General features: G+C 42.9%; 2 protein-coding genes and 1 long non-coding RNA gene across 9 annotated transcripts in view; 1 reads left to right on the forward strand and 2 right to left on the reverse strand.

Moving 5' to 3' along the window:
• Positions 1-13,461, forward strand: part of NR3C2 (nuclear receptor subfamily 3 group C member 2) — a 214,920-nt gene extending 201,459 nt beyond the window's left edge. For all 3 annotated transcript variants that reach the window (XM_087735566.1, XM_087735565.1, XM_009468773.2), the window contains one exon: positions 9,755-13,461. In XM_087735566.1, coding sequence (XP_087591692.1) covers positions 9,755-9,910 — 156 coding nt within the window. In that variant the 3' untranslated portion in view covers positions 9,911-13,461. The remainder of the gene's footprint in view (positions 1-9,754) is intronic.
• On the reverse strand, positions 8,637-16,197 carry LOC148051537 (uncharacterized). Of its 2 annotated transcripts, XR_015699488.1 has the most exons (4): positions 16,047-16,197; positions 13,689-15,028; positions 9,215-9,332; positions 8,637-9,012 (listed from the first exon to the last, which is right to left on the reverse strand). It is a non-coding gene; the product is annotated as an uncharacterized LOC148051537 (long non-coding RNA). The 2 variants fall into 2 exon arrangements; XR_015699487.1 differs by having other exon boundaries at positions 13,689-16,197.
• A 1,532-nt stretch (positions 16,198-17,729) lies between these two features.
• Positions 17,730-26,329, reverse strand: part of ARHGAP10 (Rho GTPase activating protein 10) — a 154,369-nt gene continuing 145,769 nt past the window's right edge. For 3 of the 4 annotated variants that reach the window (XM_087735569.1, XM_087735568.1, XM_087735567.1), the window contains one exon: positions 17,730-18,519. In XM_087735569.1, the coding sequence (XP_087591695.1) occupies positions 18,431-18,519 (89 nt within the window). In that variant the 3' untranslated portion in view covers positions 17,730-18,430. Of the gene's footprint in view, positions 18,520-18,963; positions 19,244-26,329 lie in introns of all 4 variants that reach the window. The other variant, XR_015699486.1, reaches the window with a different exon arrangement.

The following is a 26,329-nucleotide window of genomic DNA, read 5'->3' on the forward strand; positions in this document are numbered from 1 at the left end:
GTGTATCTCCATGCTGTCCATAACGGAGCCTGGAGTCCCCGCAGAGGGAGCCAGTGTCCCAGCTGTAATGGTCTCCTCAAGCTGAGGGGTGTTCCCCAGTGGCCCCTGAGAGGGCCCTGGGCACCAGCCCCTTGCCTGGGGCCAGCAGGGCTGGCGCCTGTCCTCTCTGAAGCTGCGTGACGGGAGACTCGTGGGGCCAGGAGAGCGACCTTTAGTTGTGTTTGGGTACAAGAGAGGAGGGGTCCCGTGAGCAGAGGCTGAAGCCCACCGGCACGCACTGATCACTTCCCAGTGAAAACTGGTAAACTGCAGCAAAGGAGGAGACTGTCCTACTCCATCCTGGGTGGGCAGAGAAGCAACTTTGCTGCATGAAGAACCTACAGCACTTGCTTTCAGAGCCTGTATATAAACGTACTTTTTTGTACTCGACTTAAATTTCGTCTTTGTAGAGACAGTACAGTACAGTGCACTTCAGGTCAAATCTGTATAAGAGCCTGAGGTCTGTTTACAGAATGTACATATGGAATTATTTTTCAAATATTGTTCTGTTGTTCATTAAAACATTGCAAATCTTAGTGGGAGGCAGGGAGAGTATTATTAGTACTGCAGTAATAGCTCATTCTTCAGAGATCGGGTTTCACTTGCTCCGTGCCAGCAAAGGAAGTTGTAGTGTTTTAGTGGAAAGAAAGGGGATGGGTGATAAAATCACTTGCAAGATATTCACATCTGAACCCCAGGGCAGCATAACAAACCCCTGCATTTATGGAGTTTTCTAATCCTCTTCAGAATACGCAGTGTCTATGGTTTGTTATTTAAACGGGTGTGTTTGTGTGGTTAAGGTGACTGGATGAGAGACTCACGCTTACTGAGAATGCTACCGTGTCCTACAGACATTTTCCAAAACACAGCATTAACCATTGGGAGCTGAACTAACCAGAGGAAGCAGACTGCTCTTGCATTTTATTTAATTTTTAATTAAGCTATTTTTACATTACTTTTGTTTTAATGGAGCGCTTTCTTACAAAGGACTTTTTAAAGAAAGTCCCATTGTCAGCGTTCTCCGATAAAAAGGCCGGTTGTCTGCACAACAGTGCTTCCTTTCAGAGATGATATTGGAGACTTGTTCAACAAAGGCACTTGTTTATTCTTTTTCCTCTTTAAAACTGATTTTTTGCTTTTTGCTTTTTGAAATCCATCAGAATAAATTCAGTGGTGATAATATTAACGAGAAGTGAGAATGCCTCTTCTCCCCCCACTGCCTGTTAGTGCAGAATTTCTCCGTTCTATCAATGTAAATGCAAATTTTCTGCTCGATTCCTTAGTATCGGAGGAACACTTTTTCAGCTGTCACCTATGTATTTTTAACTTACTCCATTATAATTTCGAGGATCAGAATATATTTGGTGCCGAGTGGTCTGTCTGGAGCCGAGGCCCCGTGTTTACGTGCTGCTGTAGCCACAGCATTGGCTGTGCAAGCCCGAAGGGACTGGTGCAGAATTGGTGCTTATTCAGCCCCCCTGCTGGCTCCAGCTTTCCCATCAGCATCTCGTCGTTCATGGAGTTTGCTGTACCTGAGTGCAGCGATAAACAATAAAAAAAAATACTGCTCCTTTGCACCTTCGCACTTGCTTTCATCGACCTCATTTTTAAGTAGTCTTTCTGAGGACTATGTGAAATAAAGCACATGGGAATATCATATTACAGTCTGCTTGGCTTATATAATGTGAGGAAGAAAAAAAAAAAACCCAAACAAGATGGTTTTACATTGCTCAGTATACTGAATCATTCATCCGCACAGTAAACATATGTGCAGGTAGAAAAGTGCCGAGGTGAGGAAAAAAGAAATTTTCAAGAAGGCCAGGTAGGCACTTAAGTATTTGAAAAAATCAGCAACTTTATTTAATGATCCATAAAGCCTCAAAGCACCAAAATCGCAACCGAAAAATAAAGAGATCGAAACCCATCCCGAGCAGACAAGATAAACACGGTTTCGCCCGTGTGTGTGCGCACACCTGCACTCGGCCTTAGGAACATGCCTGCAGGCTGCCGGGTAGTTTGCGTCACTGCTGCCGTGCACCGAAATGCTCTTTATTTGCATGGTGCTGCGCGGAAGCAGCGGTTGCTGATCCAGCAGGCGCTGGCTGGCAGCGTCGGTCTGGTTGCGCAGCGCGCCCTTCCTCTCCCTCGGCAGGAGATGACGGAGCAGGCTGTTGCCATTTACTTGCCGTTGGGCTACGGCTCAGCCTTGCTTGTGTGGATGGACCCCAGCGTGGGCGTCTTCTGGGAGGGCTGAGGGCAGCAAACGTAACCAACGTATTTCCTTCTTGTATTTCTGCTGTTGTGGCTGGCCTGCGTGCATCGTTTCACAAAGCAGCGTTATGTGTTGAGGACCATAGCGTAGCAAGGGCAACCGACTTCTCTACCCAGGACATAAAGGTTTCAGTCTCGTGCCCGTGAATGGCCATGGGCGTTTCAGGGAGAGATGCATATGCAGCACTTGGACGTAGGTGAACTGCGTTATGTGATCAGACAAATGGCATGCAGGAACATTAGAAACAGATGTACTACACATGGTATCAAAAACTTCATTTGGATCCTCCTCAACATCTCCTGTTGGCTTTGGCAGGAAGGGTTGTATCTTGCATGGCAAGCCTCATTTCATATAGAGAGTGTAGTGTATGGTTAGGCGGTTTGCAGAACAAAAGCTGAATTTGGTTTCAATCTGGCTGATACTAAACAGACTTTGAGTTAAGAGGGCTTTTGTTTCGATGCCATGACATTAAACCCTAATGTGAACCTTCCCCTTGACTTGGCAAGGCAGAGCACTGCACTGTCATTTGCTTGTTGATATTTTCTGCCAAACACAAATAAATTCTTTAAGGCTCATGCTGCTGAATAATTAATTTTTTATGGTTCCTGAAGGGAATACTTTATAGCTGAGGTGGATCTTTCCATAGGCTGAGCACGCCAGGATTACACTCACTGAAAAAGCTGAGAGTGGGAAGAAGGGCACCGATCCTCGAGGGGCAGGTTTGCAAGGCACACTGCGGCAGAGGCAAATGTGCCTCTGCAGGTGCTTAATCCCACAAATACGAAGCCACAGGTGAACCCTTCAGCTGTCGCCAGCACCTTTGGGTGCACTTACTCCTGCCACTGATCTGCCAAAGTCGTGGCCCACAGCTGATGAGCTGTTTGGAGCCTTGTTTTAGTCCCAGCACCTGAATTAGGTTAACGGTCGGACTCGATGATCTTAAGGGTCTTTTCCAACCTCCACGATTCTATGATGCTATGATTCTCAGAGTAGGCATTTTCTCTGTTTACTCAGAGGCGAGATCCAGTCGCTGCTGCCGGTGTGGCCCCTACAAAAGTGGCAGCGATGCAAGAGTGTGCATGGGTGCGTGTTGCAGCAGCTAATATGCATCTGTCAAGTGAGAAATTGATTCCCACCTCCCTAATGTAGATAAGGGGCTACACTGAGGGTCATCTTGCTCAGTTTGTGATGGTTGGATCTCTTCTCCTTCACGTTGGTAGGTGTTTGTTGGAGGAGGGCAGAACCCCGCTGCTGTTGACAGAAGAGCAAGGGAAACTTGGCTCAAAATTTACCCTGGCCAAGGGCTGAGGATGTTTCATCGGTGTGTGGTACTGTGGGTTTGCGTGCATCCTCCAAGCATGCCAAATGAGTTCAGCTCAGGTTCCTCCATGTCATGGCCAGGTGTCAAGTGCTGTGGTTTCGGTGTGCACACGTTTATGAAGAAAACCCCCCAAAATGGGTGCAGTTCCTAAATCAGATAAGTGCACCTGTCCAGGCAGAACTAGCTTCCACATTTGCTCTGGTCGGATACTGTTAGTGCCTAATCCATATGCATTTTATCCACCTTTTACTCCTTACTAGCATAAGGTAAATACGCTGCATAGGTGTAATCAGAGGCTTCATCCCTTGGTCTTACCTCGTTTTCCCTGTGTTTGTGGGAGGTTTTACTCTTTGGGTTAGAGTTCAAGATTTCCTAAGCAGCTAGGAATTAACCCTGTGGCACCAAAGGACGTCTGTACCTCTGAGAATCAGCCTGCGAGCCATCCCAGCGGGGAATAATTTCCTTCCTGAGCCCTCAGAGCAATAATTAATTTACATCATGGGATTTCCATAGGACTGGGAGCAATAGGGAATATAGTGGTAATGGAATAATCGAGACCTGGCCGGCAATGGTTTTCCTTAACCTTACCAGCTGCGAAGCAGGAGCTTTGTATCCACTGTGTGAAGGGGAAAAAGGTTGCAATAGTCCCCAACTCAACCGGGGCTCTTTGCTGCCGGGGGGAAAGGAGGCTGGCTGGCCTCCGCTGCTGCTTCTTACCTTAGCAGGGCAGCAGGCTCCTGACTCCTGCACAGTTTGAAACACGCAGGTTTTGAAAGCAAGAAGCAAAATGCTGCTGCTCAGCTGGCGGGCAGCCGCTTGTCCTTTCAGGGAGCCTGCCTCGGTGCAGGCAGTCACCGAGGCTGCGCAGTTGCGTCGTGTAGAGCTGCAAGGTTGCCTCCTCGCAACACGCGCCCGCTCCGTGCTCTGTAGGAAACGGGCAGAGACCCATTCCTGAAAGGGACAGAGAAAGCTTTTGGAGCGTCATTTTTATATGAGAACACTGAGGTTTCTGACAGTAGTAGCTGTAGCTAATAACAGGAAGAAATTACTCAGCATTGTGTTGTTACCCTGCTGCTGTTTTAATTGCTGTATCAGTAGGCTTAATGGCAAAGATGCTCCTGATGGAGAAGTGACTGTGGGCTTTCATACCACACTCAGAGAATGTGAGAGATTTTGAAGTCGGAAAAGTAACTGAGCGCAGAAATGTGCACCCTTGCAAATCAGACAGTTCTTACCGTTTCTGGAAATACAAGGGCATGGTGCGATTGCCAAACTAAAATAAGTTCTTTTTGCTGTAAAAATTCTGGCAAGTGCTCGAAGGTCACTGTAACTGTATTAACTTCAGGGACTTCATTAAAGGATTCATTTTTTTTTTTAATTATGAAGAACAGTATGGGTGAAAAAGTCCATTTTATGGAAACCCCACCCTAATAACAGAAAATGATGTTTGATTAATACTCCTATTTCTCGGAGGTGCTTCATACAGCATACAAATGCAAAGATTGATTAAGTAAAAATCTCAGAATTGCTAAGACTGCTGTGCCCTTGAAAATGTTTAAACGCAGCATGCTGCCTGCAGGGTAGTGATGAGAGAAAGCTTCATAATTAACGACTGAAGTGGTGAGGGGTTATAGCTAACAGCTGATCCGCTTGCCGGCGGAAGAGCTGTCATGTCTTACAGCGGTCTGGGTGACACCAACGTGGTAATTCTGACCTGTGCTTCTGCATCCCCACGACCCAGCTCATGTGAATGTATTTAGTGGTATTTGCCTGCCCGGAGAGGCTGCAGTCTCCATTCCGGGAGATACCCGGGACCCAGCTGGGCAAAGCCCGGCGTTGCCAGCTGGGAGCGGGCGGTGTCCGAGCTGCTGTCCCCCGGCACCGGCCCGATGCCCCCGCGTGCGGAGGGAGGCTTGCAGTGCCGTCAAAGGTACGGAGCCGTGTTTTATGGCCAGCTCCAAAGAGAGATGAACAACTGCCTACGAAGCGGTAAGCAACGTCCTGGTTGCATCCCGAGGAAATGGGATTTATTTTAGTTGTGGCCTTAACTGCACTGTCTGCTAAGCTGTAACCCTTTAGAAGCATGCTTCAGTAGCTGAAATAATTGGAGATTGTAAAAGTAAATACGTTTCTAGTCTCTGTTGCACTGCTTGTGAAAACAGTGGTGCTTTCACTTGCACGGCTTAATCAGAGTTGCCTTTCACACTGCTCTGCTGGAGGAGGTGTCAGCGTTTCCAATATATGGAAGCAGAGGGTAAAAGCGGTCAGGTAAAACATAGTCAGGAGTTCTTAGAGCGCAGGGGTTTTACAAGCCTTCGAAGCACAATCGGAAGTATATTTGATCTAGAAAATTCATAAGCCAAATGCAGAGGTGCTGGCTAGCTTGCGTTGCCTCACTTGTAACCTACGGTGTATCAGTCACTGTCACTGCCATGACAGAGCTTGTGTATTACAGAAGAAAGCCACCTTTTTCATTTCCGTACTGAAAAGGGAGCTTCTCTTTTAAAGCAAAAGACTAGCTAAATTATGTACCTGTTATAAATCAAAACTGTATCAGATGAATGTTGCTTGGGATGCAGAGACAGGTACTCAGATTGCAAAATTAACATTGCCTGTGGAAGCTGAATGTTTCATCCCTTCAGCGCCTCTTCGTGCCAAGGCTGCTGGGCTGGCGGGGGGCGGGGGGGGGGGGGGGGGGGGGTGCCTTTGAAGAGGCACGAGAACTGAGCCTGTTCTGAGCCGGCACAACAGCGCACTGCTCGCGGCTCAGCTCTCGGTCTTGCGGCCTTCTCTAGCTGACCTTACCGTATCGTTTACATTTCAGTACCTCTGAGCTGGCCTTCGATTCTCCCTCATTCATTCCTCTTTGTTTTAAATTAGTGCTCAAAATACTTCTCCAGCCCCCAAAACCACGCAGCTTTTAAGGTTGCAGTTAAAAAGATCCTGCCCGCGGTCCCGTGTTCTTGCGACACAGATGCTGTGCTTCCTAATACTCCCCTTTTCTTAGTGGCTGATTATTGTCAAGTATGTTAACATTGATAACTTTGCTTAAGAAAGAGAGGCGTGGAAGTTTTAGCAGACTAAATAGGTACAGAATATATATTATCCTTAAGGCTCCAAAGCCAAGTATTACATGATGGGGGGTTCAAGCTATTTTCTTCTAAATTGCTGTGTAAACTTAACCTTTCTCCTTTGTGGTGAGACTCCTAAGTGCGTGCTGCGTTATGATGGTAGCCACGATCACATCCTGTTTTTTCCCCGCTGGACTGCTAACTCATTTATTGTATAGAACAGATTACGCTGTCTTCATGAATGTTGTTGTTTTTCATTTCCCCGTTTGTCTGCATATTCACCAGACACCCATATGTACTTGATACTACTACAGGCTTGCTAAGGCGGCAGAATCAGTAGTTACCACATAGGCTTTTCTGTGATACCTGTCTCACTGCATTCAGAAGCTTCACGTGAGTGCGATGGGGCAGGACTGGGCTTGGATTGCACAGAAGGTGAGCCATCGGCACCGCGAGGGTGGCTGGCAGCGTGACGGAGATGACCCCAACCCCCACCCCCCCCCCCGCCTTTCAATGATGTGAAACTACTCGTGTTCGAGTTTAGGAAAAGCAGTACCTTCATCAGGTCGTTACCAAGGTTGCGTTGGGGTGCAAGGCCCAGTTTGCCTAGGTGCAGGTGTTTGATGGCAGAGGCAGGGAGGAGGTAGTGGCGATTATACCAAGAGACAGTTTCCTTCACTTTGTTTGGTTTTGTGTTATGTTTGGAATATTTTTCTGACACAGTATATGCAGAAACAACCTCCTCCTAATGGGTAAAGCAAACCTCTGAACATCAGCATGTTTTCCCTTGAAAACCAAATTATGTCTATGCTACTTTATTTAGCATGCATCTGTGTAATTAACTAGAGTTGCCTCATGACATGCCAGATCACTGGGAATGAACTAAGCAACAGCAAACAGACTCGTGGAGTGCTCAATAGCAGAAACTCACGTGTTCAAGTGGTCTTGGCGCTTCTCTGTGTTGTTCATAAGTTGCTTATGCGTTTGCAAGAACAGCTGTGAAAGTCCTGAAAATAAGTAATAAGGTGTGGTGCTACAGGCCGGTAGTCTGTTGCTTGCCTGTATTTTTTTTCTTATTTCCCTTTCTGCTTTCGGGAAGTCCACTTTTATTTACTCAGTCTTTAACAGGGGCTTTATTGTAGAGTGCAACTCTACAGGTTCAGAATTGAAACGACAAACTTGTGTTTGATAAACCACTTCTCCTTCTGTAGTTTAAGTCCTTTGCAAGGACATAAGGCACCAAAGTTAAGCTGTGCATGTGACTTGTGAGTTTTTAAACAGCAGAGGCTCTGGTTTTTCTTCAGTCGTACAGCGCAGTAATTTGGTGAAATGCAATGGAAATGAATACGCTAACGGAAACCTAGACGCGCTTCAGTCACGGGTGCCTCAGAAGCCGACCTGCCTCTGCCTCTTGAGTGACTCACTTTGTTCTTAACGATTGCCGAGGGTCCGACATACTGCAAGGCTTTAGGAGACGCATTCACATCACAGCAACCACACAAACTAGTTTTGAAATAACATTCTCTTGCTGCTAAAGGTCATGAACAAGTATTCCTCAATTGTATCCAAGTAGTATGCAAAACTAATCCAGCAAAACCCTGCATGCGTGTAGGCTGAGCCGTGAGATTGCTTTGCCATGTTTTTGTTGTTAGAATAGAAGTCGTTCTCCCAGCAGTGATGCTGGAAGAGCTCTTCTTGTCTTCACAGTTCTCTCGCTCTAGTGGCCTGTTGGTTTATAGCAAAGAGAAGCTGCAGTTTGCAATTTCGTGTGGAGAAAATAGCGCACAAAACAGATTAAAATGCTCGAAAGCCAAAATTAATGGTCATTCCTGTAGTCTGATTACGTTTCCCATAACATGTAGACCGAAATGAAGCTCTGTAACTGACAAATGAGAACACCACAACGTGAGACAAGGTTGAGGAACTCAGACTAAATTTATTGGTGCTTTGAAGGTATTTTGTTTTCCACGCACCACAAAGCTCATGGTACCTGTATGCCGTTTAGTACTTCAGCTCGCGTTCCCGTTGCAGCCGCAGACCACCTCTATTAGGATTACAAAATGGCTGTCAGCTGCCATTCGGGAGATCGGTGACACGGTTTCCCCCGTGGAAGCCTTTGCCGCCCAGAGGAAGCCACAGGAGAGCCGCCGTGGCGCAGCGTACGGCGCCGTTCTGCTCTGCTGGCGGAGGTGGTCCCGCGCGAACGGATAACTCGGTGCTTGTGGCGGTAGGGAACAAAGCTTCCTTCTCCGTCATTGAAGAGCTCGTTAGAAATGTTTATCTTTAAAATTCTCAGCATTATGCTTCTTCTAGGGAGAGAAAGCAAAAGCGTGCTGTTAGCCACCACTACAAAAACAGAGGACTTAGCGGGTTTTTTTGTTGTTGCCTTCCCCCCCCAAAAAGAAGTACTTCCCTACATATTGCCTCTATAGTTTAATTAGTAAGCAGAAAAAAAAGCTTGGGGGGTGCGTATGAAAAAAATGCACTTATATGTAAATAGAAATGCTTTACCAGATGAACGATTTCAGGTGGACCGTGATGCTTTGAAACCTGAAATGCTACAGTGTGACCCAGCGTTCCTGGTGTTGAGCTCAAAACATCAGCTGCTCTGGCAGTTGTAGGTTGCGGCCTGTGGAGAGCGCACTGAAGTTAACCAAATAATCTGATTTAACGAACATGTATCCAGCTGAAGTTTAGAGATACAATAGTTTATGTCTGATCTTTTCCCTCTGGGCAGAAGGCTTTACTTTCATAGACATGGAGTACCTATAGTTGTCATGACGGCCAGTTGCCTGTTAGTGAAATGAAAAGTGCCGTTACGCTGAAAAATCCAATCTGTGGCATCTTGGTTTTTCCTAGTTAGCTGATTTTTAACGAGTTAAGTAACCCTTTGGGATTGGAGTTCTTCTGTTTGCTTTTTAACCCCTGCAAATGGTCTGCCAAGTCAGGGTGAGGTGCCATTTCTTGGTAATAATCCGTTATCAGTAAGCTGTTGGTTGCATGCGAAATTCTCTGTGTTTTTCCTAAAAAGTGTTTCTTTCTGTATTTCAGCTTGTTAGTGACTTACTGGAATTCTGTTTCTACACCTTCCGAGAGTCTCAGGCACTGAAAGTAGAGTTTCCAGCCATGCTGGTGGAAATCATCAGTGACCAGCTACCAAAGGTGGAATCTGGGAATGCCAAGCCCCTGTACTTTCACAGGAAGTGATAGAAAATGTCTTAAATGGAAGAACTTTGCCTTAAGTTTCCCTGTGTTATTCCACACCCATGAAGGACCCAAGAAACCACATTTTAAACATGCTATTTACACGTGTTCAGCAGTCTCTGAATAGTCTAAAATCATATGAAGGGTTTGGGGAATGGAAAGCAGTTGACTCGGATTTGGCAAGACCTAGATGTTTGGAAATTACCCCGTAACCCTAAAACACTTAGAAAATGTTCCTGTTCCTCTGGATGAAAAGCCATATCTAGTCAATAACTCTTTGATTTTGATATTTTAACAGATGGAGTTTTAAATATGCCATGTAGTTTCTGGTATTGTTTGCTTGTTTTAAAAGGGTTCGAGAACTAATGAGAACTTTTTAAAGCTTACCCTTGGTTTGCACATAAAACGTAAAGTCAATATGGGGCATTAATATTCTTTTCTTGTAAAAAAAAAAAACAAAAAACAAACAAAAACTATATATATACACACATATACACACACACACACACACACAAAAAAAAACCCTAATGTGTAAAGTAATAACAGAACATTTGGTGTGGAATACTCTGTTATCCCCACCTGTGGCATTTGTTATCCCATGTTATCCCTTCATAGCTGATATACACTGTGTTAAGTGTCCATTTACTATTTAATTAAAAAAAGGATAAGATGTGAAAACAAATGCCCTGGTATCAATTTATAGTATCTATTGTGCTGGCTTTACAAATAATTTTTTGCAGTCTTTTGCTGTACTGTACATTGCTGTATGTATAAATTGTGAAGGACCTGAAATAAGGTGTAAGGAACTTTTGTAAATGAGACAAAAAAATCTTTAATGGTTAATAGGATGAATGGGAAAGTATTTTTGAAAGAACTCTATTTTGCTGGAGACTATTTAAGTACTATCTTTGTCTAAACAAACAAGGTAATTTTTTTGTAAAGTGAAATGTTCTGCATGCATAATGAACCGTTTACAGTGTATTTAAGAAAGGGAAAGCTGTGCCTTTTTTAGCATCATATCTAATTTACCATCCTACAGTATCTGTTGTAAATAACCACACTTAACCTTTTCAGTTCTATTTAAGCCTTTCTATTTTCCTCTGTATTTTTCCCCCTTTTGTCTCGCTTGCAAGCGTACGTGACTCGAGCACATCTTAGAAATCCTGCTTCATTTTTCTGTCGGAAACTACGCTATGTTGTGTTTGCCACTTTACGAAGGTTTCATTTAACAAGACAAATTACGGTCTCTCCAGAGCTTTTGCCAGCTTAATGATATAGTGAGTTCTTGCCCTCTCTTCCCTTTCTCTCTCAGGGGAGCAGGGGTGAGTAAGATGTTGAATGATTTTTCGTTTTTTATTAAGGTTTCCCAGATTGTTTGTTTTTCCTTTGAATACTGGATACAGAAAACATCTTAAAAAGTCAGATTATTATTTCAGATGGGGGAGAGCGATTTCTGATTATGATGAAGGGAACATGCAGATCATTACAGTAAGTACACTGAACGGGTTTGTACTGGTGAGAGGGCTGGTAAGGTACTGGTAAGGGCAGATTAGCTGAGTAGAATTTTTAGTGATAAACTAAAACCGTCTGTAATTTTGTAAGCATTTTTGTACTCATCAGAATACACCCGAGAAGACAACTGTTCACACTACAAGTTCAACTCAGTTGGTCTGATTTTGTCTCAAAAATGTTTTCTCTAGAATAAGACTGCAAAGAAAAAAATTTTGAGGTGATTTTCACTGTTTCACAATTTATAAGCAGATACAAAATTTTGGAGTAGAATAGAGGACAGGTGAACTTTTCTGAGGCTCAACTGTTGCTACCATATGCTCGTGTTTAAATAGAATACTTTTTCAGAGTCCTCATCTGTAGCGCTCTCTCTGGGTGCCACGGGTAGCTTTGAGCTCTAGTTCGTCCCTCGGCCGGTCAGAATGTAGCATTTCTTTTAAATGGTGGTCAAATTAAGAACTCCACACCCTTTCCGAGTCCAAATGTTGAGGTGTGCTTTGGTGCACTGAAGACAGTCAGTGCTACTTGTCTTTTTAAATGACACCTGCCTTATGCAAAGGGTTATCTGTAAAGACTGTATTCAGAGAGGTTTTTTATATATAAATATATACATACATATATTATTTGCATTTTGGAAGTCTAATTCATAGGCAGATCTTTAAATACTGACCTGCACAGCAATATGAAAGCCAAACTTCCAACGTGAGATACACAGCATGCAGACTGGTTGTTTACAGTAAAGACACAGTCATACATCCATCTTTTCATTTACCTTTTTTTTTTTTTTTTTTAAACGTCTAAAATAGAAAATTTCAAAGCCAGGTTCTGGGTGAATACAGTCTGCAGCAGCTTTTTATATTAACAAAGTTACTGCCTCCTTTTCTGTCTCAGAGTAACTTTGCTTGATTAAAATAGCAAAGCCATATTCTACACTTCACTGTTAAATGCCTGTCCCAGTCCAAATTGTTGTCTGTTTGCTCCTATTTTTGTACCTTATTACTTTTAATCTTGGTTTGGTACAATTCATAATTCACAGAAACTTCATCTAATTAAACACACTAAATTAGTTTTAAAAAGCAATTTATATCTTTATGCAAAAACGTATGTCTGTCTTTGCAAACAACTGTAAGCAGATTATAATAAATCCTTTACTTTAATCACCTGTTGTTTATGAAACCATTCATTGATTATTATTTTTTGCTAGAGAGCATTGAAGTAATAGATACAATTGGATATAGATGTTGTAAGAGGCAGTATTCTCTTATCAAGGACACTTAAGCAGAATAGCCATCACTTTTTTTATCTAAACCTGTGTACAGCAAAAATAACAAAAAAAACCAAGCCTAGTTTTTAGCTACCGGGAAGTTACGTGTTCTTTTGAATTTGTTTAGAATGAAATAGGCATTTGTCTCCTGCAAAATACAAGGACAAACTCAAACACCTTTTAGAAGTGGGCTTCTGTTCATTGAGCTAAATTATTTTGTTGTAAGAAGGAACGGGGATATACAGCAAGAGCATTGTATACACAGTTAAAAATGTAAAATAGCGTTAATGTACTGCAGTGGGTATTTCAGGAATACTACACAGTGTGCGACTGAACGGTTGCGCAAAATAAAATAGAGAAGACTAAAGTTTGCAATATCAAAATCTTATTAAAAAGATACTTTACAATCAATAATGCAAAAAGCTAATTCACAGGGTGGTGTTTTTCACTGACTTGTTTAAACATTTATGAAATTAAACAATTCTACAGTTAATGCACTTTTAATTGTTTATTAAAGATTTGACTTTTTCTTTTTTTAGAGCAATGTTTTCAGCTGGAGGTCAATGACTTGATAAGATAGACAGCAGTTCTGAGGCCAGGAAGCTCAGAGGAATGTTTAAGAATTCTTGGAGTTTAAATAGATTCCTGGATGAAAAATAAAAGCAGCCAGCAGTATGGTGTAAACAGTAAAATCTATGCATAATGATGCATTTATAATTAGGGGTTTGCTTCTGTATGTTTAAAGCTTTTTAAATAAATAGAAAATATTGTTTGGTCTTTATGTTAATGTCTGCAAGTACCTATTTTTCTTTTTCTTTTTTTTTTTTTTCTTTTTTTATACAAATTGTACAAATTACATTAATTAAACTGGTTTGATTGCAAGTATTTCTTGCATTTTAATCTCAGGTGCCGGTGCAGTGATATCCTTAGAGACAAGCTTCTGCTCCTCTAGAAACAATATTAAGTAACATAAAGTAACTAAGTGTAACGTAACATCTTGCTTCATACCTCTAGAAATTTGGTTTCATCAAGCTCTGTTACTCGGATGACGCAGCACATACGATGGCTTCAGCCAGAGAGCGGCCGCTCGCGCTGTGGAGCGAGGGATGCCCAGCCGTGAGGACCGTGGTTCACCCCACCCGGTAACGGCTTGCCTGGCGACGTGCTGCCGCTGCTGCGCGCGCAACCTGCATCCCGCTCCAAGAAACCAGCCCAGCAACCTTCACTAGCCGGACACGTCTGGCTTCCAGTTCCAGTTCACCTGGAGCTGCTGTACCCATTGACCAAAGTTAGAATTTCTCTCATGGAAATAGGGATTCGCTCTTTCATATACACAAGGTTTCCCCAGTGACGAAATCAAACACTGCCTTCTCAGGGTCAGGTCTTTTCCAGTTAGGACTGTAGTAAGGTAGGTAGAAGGGGAAATAAAACTCTCTGTTCTGTGCACGATTCACCTCAAAAATTCACCGCTAAGTTCCGCACGAAGCTAGGTCTGTGGTGTCAGACAGACCACCAGTTAATTGCATTTTGTTCTTTTTAATAACAAGTTACACAAACTTTTTATTGCCAAAAATCCTTGCACCTGCCTTCTGTTTGCTGAATTGTCAGAAGGAAAGAATAGTAGAGGATCAGCAGTGTTAAGAAAAATTTCCCGTATGTTTACAAGCAGATGTATCTGTCATATGCTGTTCTAGAAATAAGAAAATGCTATCGCTACTTAAAAACATAACGAAACTTGTAATCTGACCTCAAGCCAGGACACTGCTTGCTTTCAGGTACCTGCAGAGACGGGGAGTTGATGATGAGTACAATATTACTAAGACAGAAGGGAGTGGAAAAAATGCCCATTCGTTTCAGAGATTTTGCTAGGTAAAACATGCCATGCCATGAGGTTTTAAAAGAACACTTTAATTGTAGAAGTCGACTGAAGTTTATTTGGTGCTTACCTGTGGTTACTGCAAGGACAGATGAGGGCACACTGATGCAGAAAACGATGTCCAAGGCACATTCAGCTTAAAAGGGGAAACTCCAGGGAAGACTTTCAGTTAGAACACGTTTAGCACCGGTGCATTCACAGCCTACATAAGCCCTCTGTCAGCAGCTTTTCTCTTTAAATTGCAAACCAGGTAAGAATTGTGAAATGGGTTAAGAGAAAGAGAACAAGGAACAAGAGCATTGAGAAAGGCAAGTTTCTCCCAGAGCCTTTTCTCTGATACAATTACAGAGGCTCAGCTAGCAAAAGCTGTAAGCAATGTGGCAGGAACACTTACTTTCATTCCAGGGCAGATACCTTGCCCAATGAGATTTTTCTTCTACTCCTGATGAAAGGCCGGGCATCGGAAGCAAACCTGCCATGAAGATCAGCCGGGACAATGATTAACAACACTCAGCAGCCTAAAAACCCCGGGGGTTTTCCCCCAGCAGAGTGAAAATGCTGCCTGGCCGAGGTGCAGAGCTGCGCACTGTCCGGTGACTAACCCAGACTGTAATTCCTACTGATCCCAGCTAGCCAGGAGTCTCAGCTTTTCCATTAATTATTCAGCAAACACACACTCAACCTTAATCCCCAGGCTGAGGGATTCAATCTCTGGCCCCACAGTGATGGCAAGGCAAACGTCATTTTGCATAAAAAGCACAAAATAGGGTTTTTTCCTAATTCACCCTCTCTAATTTTCAGCCTGTGTCGTGCATTCACTACCAGGAGTCTCGGCTTTTAAAAACTGACAAATACAAGCCCTACGCACAGCACCCAGCGCATAGCAAGGGCGGGGAAGCCCAACCCGAGGATTAAGCTGAACCTGTACCCACAGCTGTGACACGAGAGCAGCTCCCCGGGAGAGGACGGAGTCAGGCCAGACCCACGGAGAACGACCGCTCCTGCTGCCAGGCCAAAAACCGATGCCCTGTCCTCCTTCCTGCCTCGAGTTAACACTGCGTTACTCTGCTCTTCCCAAATCTACCAAGCCATGGAAAAGACGGACACGAGGCACGCCCTAAGGCCCAGCTTCAGGAAAGAAAACAATCTCAGAGGATGGGAAAGGGGCCTGACTTCCTTTATATGATTTTTAGTTTTTAGCATCCTTTAATCTCTACTGCCAAACAGCCAGCACGAGGGCGTCGTTCACAGCGCTGTTCAGCAGCGAGGATGAAGAATGAGATGTGCCACGGCTGCTGGGCTGTACGAGTCTGTACTCGGCACCAGTATGACCGGGCTGATGTGGAAACCCGTACGGTGGGTAGCAGTTTCCACAGCTAAATTCCTAGGAGGCAGGGTGGTTAGCCTGAAAGCCAGATCTGATCTGGCTCAGCTCACACCGCTGCCTTTAGACAACATCTAGGACGTGAGAAAGTTTGGATTAGTATTACCTCTGCTCACTGTATCATTTCTCAGTAGGAAAGTTTTCATCTTGTTTGGGTTCTGCGTGGCTCCAGAAGTCAGAGGAGTCTCAAAACATCTCACCTAAAGACAAAGAGGGTCACAGGACTGGATGGAAGAGACACTTCTTGTTCTGGCTGCTATCTTCCACAATTCTCAATGTATTTATTTCTCAGCACTAGCTCTGTGGTTTGGTTTGGTTTTTTTTTTTTTCCCCTTTTAACTAACTGATGTGGTTTAAAAAGGCAGATATATAGAGAAGGTATAAAAGACTTTTAAATACATTGAGAATTGTGGAAGATAGCAGCCAGAACAAGATCAAACATGCACTGCACGTCTAAAACAACACCAAAACAAACGGAAGCAACTTAAAAAGCTTGTACGCTTCAAGTTATCTGACAAGCCAGCATACCTAGCTGCCACACCTACTAGGCTAAGACCAAAGATTTACATTCCCCCTCTTCTTTCAACGTTTTCCACCAACTGGTAGCCATGAAAACCGAGTCTGGCTACACAAACGCCATCCCGCCCCCACAACTGAGTTGATAGAGCTGCGGGCCCAGGCGCCACGATAGCCAGCCAGAACAGCGTTTTGCCACGTGAACGAATCCGAGTAAGGAAACCTGCAATCTGTTGCTGCATGTACTGGTGCAACTATTTCCCCTTAATACCGAGTCAAGGAGCAAACTGAAGAACTCTTATCTCCTTCACAGAACTCCAAAAGTCATCTTCAGTGCTTGGGTCACTCGGCCACTACGCCAAGACAAGAATTGCCTAAAAGCTGTATGGCAGGGAGTCGCTGCTCAGCTACCACGAGAATACACCAAATGAAACTCCTCCAAGCTCTGAGGTTTCGTGCTGGAGAGCTGTACTGACTTGGCCCACCATTGCTCCATCTGGAAGTGATTTGTGCATACTCCAATGGTCTAGGCAGTCTGGGCAAAGGAACAAAATCATGGTATGGAGTTAAATCTTAAGGGAGAAAAAAAGCCATCCCAACCTTAAGGCAGCCCTAACCATTAACCGGTTTACTAATCACATTAGTTAGAAAAACTTGCAAGCTAAGTATATCTGCCATAAATGACTCAAAATCCACAGAGTCCAATTTAACAAATAAGTGAGCCTGTCATCCCTTCACATTTTCCTGCATCCTCTCCACCGCCTCCCAGAGGGCCCTGCTTGAAGGACAGAAAAATACAAAGATTAATGATAAACCGCACGTAAGTTGGTTTTTTTTTTTTTAATCCCAAGGCACAGACTTACACACCACAAAGTTTCTGGAAGCTTCTTCTATGCCCACAGATAACTCTCTCACTACTCAAATAGTTCTACAAACTATGAGGCAGCTACTTGAGGACTCTGATACTAGGAAGTATCATTAAGACCTTACAACTGACAGTTACAGGGGAGGAAGACAGGGAAGCTCAAGAAGGAGCTAGACAGACAGACAACAGATAAAATGCAAGATGCCTCCAGGACGCACAAGGATCGTAGCCAGAGATTCTCTTTTCCTTTTGGCTTGAGCTTGCAGAGTTGCCGATACTAAGCGAGGCAAGTTCCCCATCCATTCTGGAGCCTGCTTGAGGCTGACTGCGTACAGCTGCCAATAATTATTTCACATCATAACTTACAGAACCAGAGCAAAATATTCTCCAACATAGGAATGACTTAGGTCAAATAGCAAATAACATTTTATTTCATGTACGGTGATATTTTTGAGTAGCAAAGGAACCACGATATATAGGAACCTGTAATAAAAGTTCATGTGTCTTATCTTTATAAAATAAATGAAATCATACACACAACATAAACAAATGTGTTCTTTGAGGACACTTGAAAAATGTCATGTCTTGATACCTATTCTTTTACTTACTGGTGTCTGTTCCGTACCGTCTATTCCACTTTGAAATAGAATTTAATTGTCAGCATGATAGCTTTTTTTATCCGACGGTATTTTCCAAACCCAAATAATATTCTGTTAAAAATGCTGGTTATCGATTCATAATCTCCAGGACACTAAGGTTATAAAAATCTTTTCTTCAACTGATAGTTGAGTCACAAATCAACCAAATATTTGACTTAAAATGCTAGTTATCTTGCAAACAAACATACCGCTACCGCTTTTTACAATCGAAAAAAGCACCCTATTAAAAAATTAACCTATCCCTCCATCCCCCCCCACCCTTCCCAACCGTTAAAGAATCTTTTTTTGTAATTCATATTTGGCAACACGTCATGTCTTTATACAGATCAGGATCTTCAACCCATAGTCAGGCTTGTCGTTGATTAAAAGCAGTCACAGAAGTAGAGAGAAGTGACTATAACAAACATCCATGGATACCATGTACACCTTCTTGGCGTTCAATGCACAAAGCTATAAAAACTGAACATAATTTTGTGGAATAAGTCCCCTCTTGCCATTTAGCGTGCCTTCTAGCCATCCTGGTTCTCTGGAAAATTGCACTGCAAAAGAAAAAGAAAAAAATTACTGTATCTTTTTATGCTTGAATTAGTACCTCTACCTTTAGCTCCATGACACCAGGCAAGGAATCCATAAAAACATCCAGTCTTCTGCAATGACCAGTTTAAGAATCTGGCTAGGAAAGATCAAGAGGATGATTAACTTAAATACTTGCATAATATAGGTGCTTGAACTATCTTCTGCAAGGTACACATGGTGAAATAGCTTTTAGGTGCAGGAGACTTCATTAAAGAAACAGTTAAGGGAACCTAGGATGGGTTTACGAAATAGAAAATCTAGACGCCTTTGGGGAGAAATTAGAATTCACATCAAACAGTGGGAAACAATTCCAGTAGCTAGGGGCAAAGCAGGACCAAAAACCTGTCTTGAGCAGAGGTGATGAATCTGGAAGTTCAGAGTCACAGAAAAATGGGATAGGACCTTACTCTGTATGAAAAGTAAGCATCTAAAAGGTTACAGGGGAAGCAGAAATGAGCCGGATCTCCCTCCAAGTATCATCTCTTCACAGGGTAGAGCTGCCACTGGAAGAGACCAACGGACAACCTCTGAATCACTCTTCTGGTTAATCCTCTCTCTGAAATTCAAATACATCGCGCTATTCAGAAAACACGAAGGAGGGGCTTGAACGATACGCCGTGTTCCTTATGGCCATCCTAAGCGTTTACCGCTGCTGATCCCAAAGTTTATGCACGAGTATCCGTGAATCTAGAATAAGACAAATCTCAGCTCAGACTCTAAATGCCCCACAAGTTATTCTGTGAGCAACAGAACTAATGAAATCTGGCTTCCTATATATAGGTTAACCACATTTGACGGGAAGTTTAAAAAAGAAGCATAAGCCTCACGTCTTTGGAAAACAAACTAAAAAGTCCTCAAATTCGCCTATAGAATTTCTTACAAAAATATGATACAGGTACCTGCTTACCTATGTAACTGTAAAATCCCACACTTCTAGTGACCTACGACATTCTCTACCATATTAATTTATCCTCACAGTGCTTCTGAGACAGACATTATTTAGGGAAGAGATCAGACAAATGCTGAAACATGCTGCCAGCCATGTCAGTGCTTTATTTAAAACACATTAACACATTGGGGAATGTGGTATTTGTAGCCTTCTACAAATCAGGGAAATAAGAAAGAGCAACATGTTAAGTCTCACTTTCGAAAGCATTGTAAGGCTCTAAATTTGAACACTTAAAGCCTACTTTCCCCCTAGTTTTTTTTCCTTGTCCTATTATTGTCAGACAGCGAAGCTAGAAGATGTGCTCAGAATCCACGGTTTAAACAACAGCTATACCTCCAAGAAAGCCAGAAAACAAAACCGCTTTCAAATGATACTGATAGTTTAGTTTCAGATCAAAAGTCTGGGCTTGTATTTATAATGAGAATGTTTGACAGAAAGATTCCAAAGGAAAAAAAATAGATAGAAAATTACCTTTTAGGATCTCTGCGCACACAGTAACTTACATTACTATTAGTAATTAGCAGGCCCTCCTCTCCCTTTGTCGTTTTTATTCCACAATTACAGAGTACACAGGCATTTGAAACTGCATGGCTGACACCACCGCAAACCTCCCTCCAGAAGCTCCACCGCAGCGGCTGTAATTCTACCCTTTCCAGCAAACGTGCCAGCAGCTCTAGCGGGCAGCCAAACCTCTCCCTGAAGTCTCCCATGCCTACAGAGCGCATCTGTATTACAGGAAACGAACTCCAAAAAATGACAGATTAGGAAGAAAACCAACTAGAAAACCTGGAAGTAGGAAATTTCTACTTGTCCTCTGGAGCTCAACCTCAAGTTATATTAGAGAGAGGAGAGAGATTACTGGCATGTGCCTGTCTATAAATCAAAGGCCTGTTCTAAATGAGGGTAGCCCTCATCTGAGGGGATCACACTGAAATTTAAATTTACCTAAAATTTACCCAGGGAAGGAAACGCTCGAACTACACTGAGTCACTTGGCTGAACACAACAGCAAATTTCAAAAGAAGTATTTTCTGAACAAGTTTGATGACACGATACTGAACACCGCACGCTGCAGCGCGTTCAGAGAGAATGCACGATGGCCCAGCAACTGGACTGGAGTGACAAATACCGTTTTCACCCCAGAAGACTAGACGTGGGTGGTACCACTGGGCTCTGCGCTTGGGAAATTAAATATCGCACGCGTGCCTTACACAGCTCAGGGTCCCGTTATTTGTTAGCAGAAGTTTCTTGTAGGTTCTATGGAGACTGAAGAAAGAATTAGCATTCAGATTACGTGTAAGATCACCATTTGTAGAGATCAGTCTTTTTTTAAAAAACAGACCAAGAAGCAATTCTTAATATTCAGCAGCGGTGGCAACTGTCATGTCGGGTAAGGCTTCTGCCCCCGTTCAAATCGCCTTACACAAGAAGGGCGAAGATACCCACCTACGTCGCTGACTTCTTCTGTAGGCAAATGACATTAATGGGGAAGCCGTCCAAATGTAAAGCTGCTTTAAGCTCTAACGATGCCGTTTTCTTTGCTAATCCATTTCCAAAGTTTAGTGTACAACAGCATTCATTTAAAATAAAAAAAAACTTTACCACACAAAAGACATTTTGCTATCATGCACAGCTCTTCTTAAAACCCAGGACACAGGCTATTTCTGAAAAAATACCCTGCTCAAGAGAAGATGTTCTGTAGTGTCCCCTTTCTGTCATTTCTTCTCCGTCAACAACGATTACAGTTCTTAGCACTTTCTCAGGCCTGCCTCATTTAAAAATACCTTGCTGCAGAAACCACACATTTGCCCTCAAAACTACAACTCATTATTGGACCAAGCATCCCACAGGACTAAGTCTTCTGACTTAGGGACAGGAGGGGAAAATACTTGTAGTGTAAACGATACGGAGCAGAGAACTAAAACTTAAATATTTTCAGCAAGGTTTGACAAGTGTTTAGCAAGACTGCACAACAAGATCAATCGAAGAACCGCCACCAAAAGCCATCACCTCTTAGGACGGTGGAAATAGCAGCAAAGTTGAGAGCCCAGAGCAGGAGGGCAGCTTCCTCGATAGCTGCTGCAAGGCCATTTCAGCAGTCTCACTCTGGCGGAGGCAAAGTGCAGAGGAGGAGAATGTCTGACCATCAGTAACGACGGCGAGCGCTACGGAACAATCACGCCAATTCAAATGGACAAACAAAAACCAACAGACTTGGAACTTGCAATGAGATCTCTCAAAGCTTTTCTGATTTCATCTAATCAAGGAACACAAAATAAGGTCAACTTGGCATTTGCAGCATTTCTTCTTACTTTTCTGTATTCTCCATAGGAAGTAGCTTCAATATTGCCAATGTTACAATTATCTAACTGCAAATACATAGAATTTGCAAGCAGCTCTTCCCAGAGACCCAATGCTATAAGCAGACCTTGTTCTGCTTTGGCAGCTCAGAAGTTTCATGGGTCTCAACTACAAATGAGGGCAAAACTCATTTCCACAGTGGTACTAGTTCACTGCCTAGGTGCCACTAACTTGAGCAGGACTGAATCAGACCCTAATTCACACTGATTTCTACACCTTTGTGGAAACCAGCTGTTTCAGGAGGAAACAGAAATGGGGGAAGCAATCTAGCACACATGGTGCCTGGCACAAGAGGGCCTCCCTTTCTGAGGGACTACTGTACCAAACAAAGTAACGACCCCAACGAGCTACATAAATGAGGATTGCTTTTTGTGGGCAACAGAAATGTCACTGCTAAAACAGCAGAATATGCTTCCATAGAACTCAATCACGCTGGCCAATTTTTCACCAAGAAATTAAATTAAAGCAATAAAATATGCTTGCAAGCCCTCCGTGTTTAGAAATCCCTAGGGGTTTTTGAAACAATCCCTATGGATGAAGTTGACCGCAGAAATACACAAACATTTAGCACGCTTAGGGTTAGCAAGGAATTTGGAATTTAAAAACTTGCTGTTTCACTTAAGTATGTTGTGAGAAACAGAATTATCTTGTGGAGAGGACACAGGGCTAGGAGTCAAGGGGTCTTCTTCCTGACTCTGCTAAAGATTTACTGCGTGACCACAAATAAAACGGTCTGCCTAGAAGGGCTCAGGCTTGTGAATGAAAGCAAACACGCTGATACACCATGACGAATTAGTGAAGGTGGAATTCAGCTTGCAGACTGAGACTTCCCTCTACAGAAGTGTCTAAGCTCCTATTACAGCTGGTGGTAGAGATCTGGCCAATACAATGCACAGAGAGCACCCAAAGAATAATTTGGCTCACTCTAAAAGAGAGGCAAGCGGTTGGTCAGCTGAGTTGCTGCCGAGTTCCCTGTGCTTGGTGACCTGTGTGTAGACACTGAGACTCGGTGGTCTTTCTCCTGAGTTGATTCCCATCCCAGCTGACAGCTTGGACATCTCTGACAGTCCCGCACACACACCAACTACAAGGTAAAACGCATCAGTTTAAACATCTTCCATGTTAACATTTCTCTTCTGGAGACCACTGCTTCCACAACACTGTTGGCAGGAGCAAAGTCAGACTGGTTAAAGTCTAACTACCTTCAGTGACTTTTTAAAACTTCTAGCAAAGTCAGGAGGAATTTGGTAATGCTCATCTGGTACTTTTTTTTGGTGAAGTGACTGTAACTTTCAGCAGTAGTTTGAGGTAACCACCTCCAAATGGCATGGAGGTATCTGAAAAGGAGAACATCTGTCCACAGCCTGTACACTCAGTTTCTCCAGGTGTAAAATGAAGATAATTAATGCACATGAATGTTTCCAAGTGCTTTGAAATCCACAGATGAAAGGTGCACAAAGTAGCAGCTTTATCCTCATTTTTACCTCAGCAAAAGAATTATTTGCACATACCGTGCAGTATAGTATTTGGGGAGTACTGCTTCTCTTTGACGTACATCCTTCATTTGTCAGTACCGTAAAGAAAGACAGTCCAGAAGCCACAGCATGAATAAGAGGGAAGAGAGTGGCTTGGAGTCAAAGCCAGGGACATTAACTAAGGCTGGCGTTTTGTTACACTAGGGAAGATAGAGAGGGATGACAACGGCTGTGTGACCACGGCTTTCTGTGTTCCTACTTTGCTTGGTAGGGACAACCGGTGCCACACCTTTCCTGAGGAAAATTACTCCAACAAGACACTTTCTCAGTTTTCCCCATATTTTCTCTCCACTAAAGCCTGATTTTAAAACTTGTAAAATAGCTTTGATGAGAGCTATCTTGACAAGTTTTCAGGAAGCCTTCCTGCTAGCAGTACTGCCAAGGAATTTTGTTGTGTAAACACCATTTACCCTATCTAAAACACTTCTCCCTAGCGAAATTCCCATTTACTGACTTCTAAGCAGTCTCTTTCAAGAACAAGAAATTTAATAACACTTGGCTCCAAGGCTGGCAAGGTTTCAATGCCAGGCAGTCTGATTATTCTTTCCACGATTATTGGGAATATCTGCGTCAACAACAACAACAACAAAAATATACAGCCAGCATATGTCTCTCACAATCTCAGATCATGCTGTGCTTCTTCCCATATGTGCCCTTATCCAGCTGCAAACTCTTCAAGCTTTGCCTCTAACCACTTGAATTATATTGTTACGTGCTGTCAATAATATAGCCTGTAGCAACTGGGTAATAAAAATACTGGCACAGCCTAAGGTAAATTGAATTAAGATTTTTAAAAAAATCCAGTGGATATTGTTCAGATTACATTATCCATTTTCTTACACAATTCAATTAAATAGAAAAGTTTGTCTTTTCTTTTTAACTTACGGATGGCACCTTAGCATTTATATTCTATGACACTTTAATGGAAAGACTGTGGGATTCGGGGTGGCACAAGGTGCGGGCAATATTGAAAATACCTGAATATGCAAATGTTCAGATTCTATACAGATTCCTATCAGGTGATGTAAAGCTTAATTTAAAATATTAGTAAATGCAACCTTGTCAGCCTGAGACACAAACAGATTTTTTTTTTTCCCCATTTAGAAACAGGGAATGGAGACAGGAGTAAGACAGGAGTAAAGGTTAAATGCTTACCTTCGTGCACCCATATTACATTTAGCAGCTATGACAGGTGCAAGACTGTACTTCACTAAACGCCATTATCCTGTCTCAGGCTAGAGCAGCCAGAAAGATTCACCCAGGATAATAACAGGTAAGAGAGAGCTGCTGCAATCAACATCTATGGACCAAGAGTGACGAAACAGAAGAAGAACAGGGAAGGGAAATGAAAAAGAGAAGGAAACAAAGCAGAAAAGAGAGGGAAGAGAAAGGGAAAAACTCTACAAACAAACAGCGAGAGGTGAAAGAGACAGGATTAGAAAAGTGAGACAGGCAGGGTGGAGAAAGGAGAGACGGATAAAACCTTCACTAATGGAAGCAGCACTTTTTAGTAGACATTAATTTAACAGTTGCTTTAATGGTTGATACTAGCTGTATGTCAACTTGATTGATGCGTTGTCACTTTGATAGTTAAGGTTATTGGTAGAGCTGCAGAACTGATGTATTATTACTTTAATTCTTCATTTGGGGGCTTTATTAGGGCATATGGGAATTTAAATTGAGTAACTAAAGAACCTGAATTGAGTCCCTGGAATCTGATCCCAGCATAGACACAAGGGTGCCTAGCACAAAAAGAAAAGGCCTGTGTGAAGGCATTGCAGAGGTTTCAAATACGGAGACTGGTCTGCACTTTTAATGAGAATACCTTTCTATACTGACAGAGCCATCCATGACATAACCTATTGGGAACCATTATGGAATGACCATTAAGTTATTACATACGTCTCCAGTTACTGCCTTATTACTTGCGTGCTCTCCTCCTTTTTTCTGCCAATCCACAGCCTGCGTTAGGCTGAAAGCCCTGCAGGGCAAGGACAATGCCTATAAAATAACCAGGATACAGTGGAATAGATGAAAACCAATGTTTATAAGGCAATGTGATCCTTCCCATTGGAAATCTGCAATTAGGTTTTCAAAATGCAATCCACGTAACCTTTTCCCAAGCTTCCAACCTTATTTGTATGATGATATGGAAAAAGAGTCTTACAGCTGAAACATTCCTCCACAGCTGCCAAAGTGTCGAATTCCGTACTTGTTCTTGGACAACCCAACTCTCTAGCTGAAAAACTCAACCGAGGCTGTAATGCACCAAAACCACGGTAGCTTTGCCGTAACTTCGAGCAATCCCTTTGCACAAGGAAAGAATCTGAACGTTGCTCTCGCACAAACACGCGACACAGGAGTAACTGCTTCTTGAAAGACCTTCTTATCCCATGCCAACACAACAGATGTGCAACCCTTGCTGTTCTGCGTTAGAAATGCCTCTCTTCTATGCATCAGATCTTTTCCCCCATGCACTAGATTTTTTTCCTGTACACAGTTTTATGTCTGCTGAAGATCTCTCAGTCATGTTTTAAAAAACTTAAATTAAAATAACTGGTGTTAGAGACTTTAAAAAGAGCAATCATTTAGCTAATTCATCTTTAAAACGTTTCCCACCTAACTTGATTCAGACGTGATTTGCCTGCAAGGCAGCTCTAATAGGAAACATCAAGTATGATTTTGTAAAGTGAGTGCCAGTAGGGGAAGAACCTGGGGGCGACCCCAGACCACCTTACGCTGCAAAAGAAGCAGAACTGAAGTCTGGACCAGGCTTACTATTTACTTGTTTGGGAGGAGGCAGAGGATGGGAATGTCCTATGCTCTGTCTGCTTTAAAATAAGCATCACAAAGAAGGGGAAGGAGATGTCTATATCTGTGAGATAGTGTCGTTGTTGTTATACACGCTAAAAAAAAAAAATAAAGATTC

Source organism: Nipponia nippon, unplaced genomic scaffold (assembly GCF_047370975.1).
Source record: "Nipponia nippon isolate SJK-2023a ecotype South Korea unplaced genomic scaffold, ASM4737097v1 scaffold_6, whole genome shotgun sequence".
NCBI classification, from domain to species: Eukaryota; Metazoa; Chordata; class Aves; order Pelecaniformes; family Threskiornithidae; genus Nipponia; species Nipponia nippon.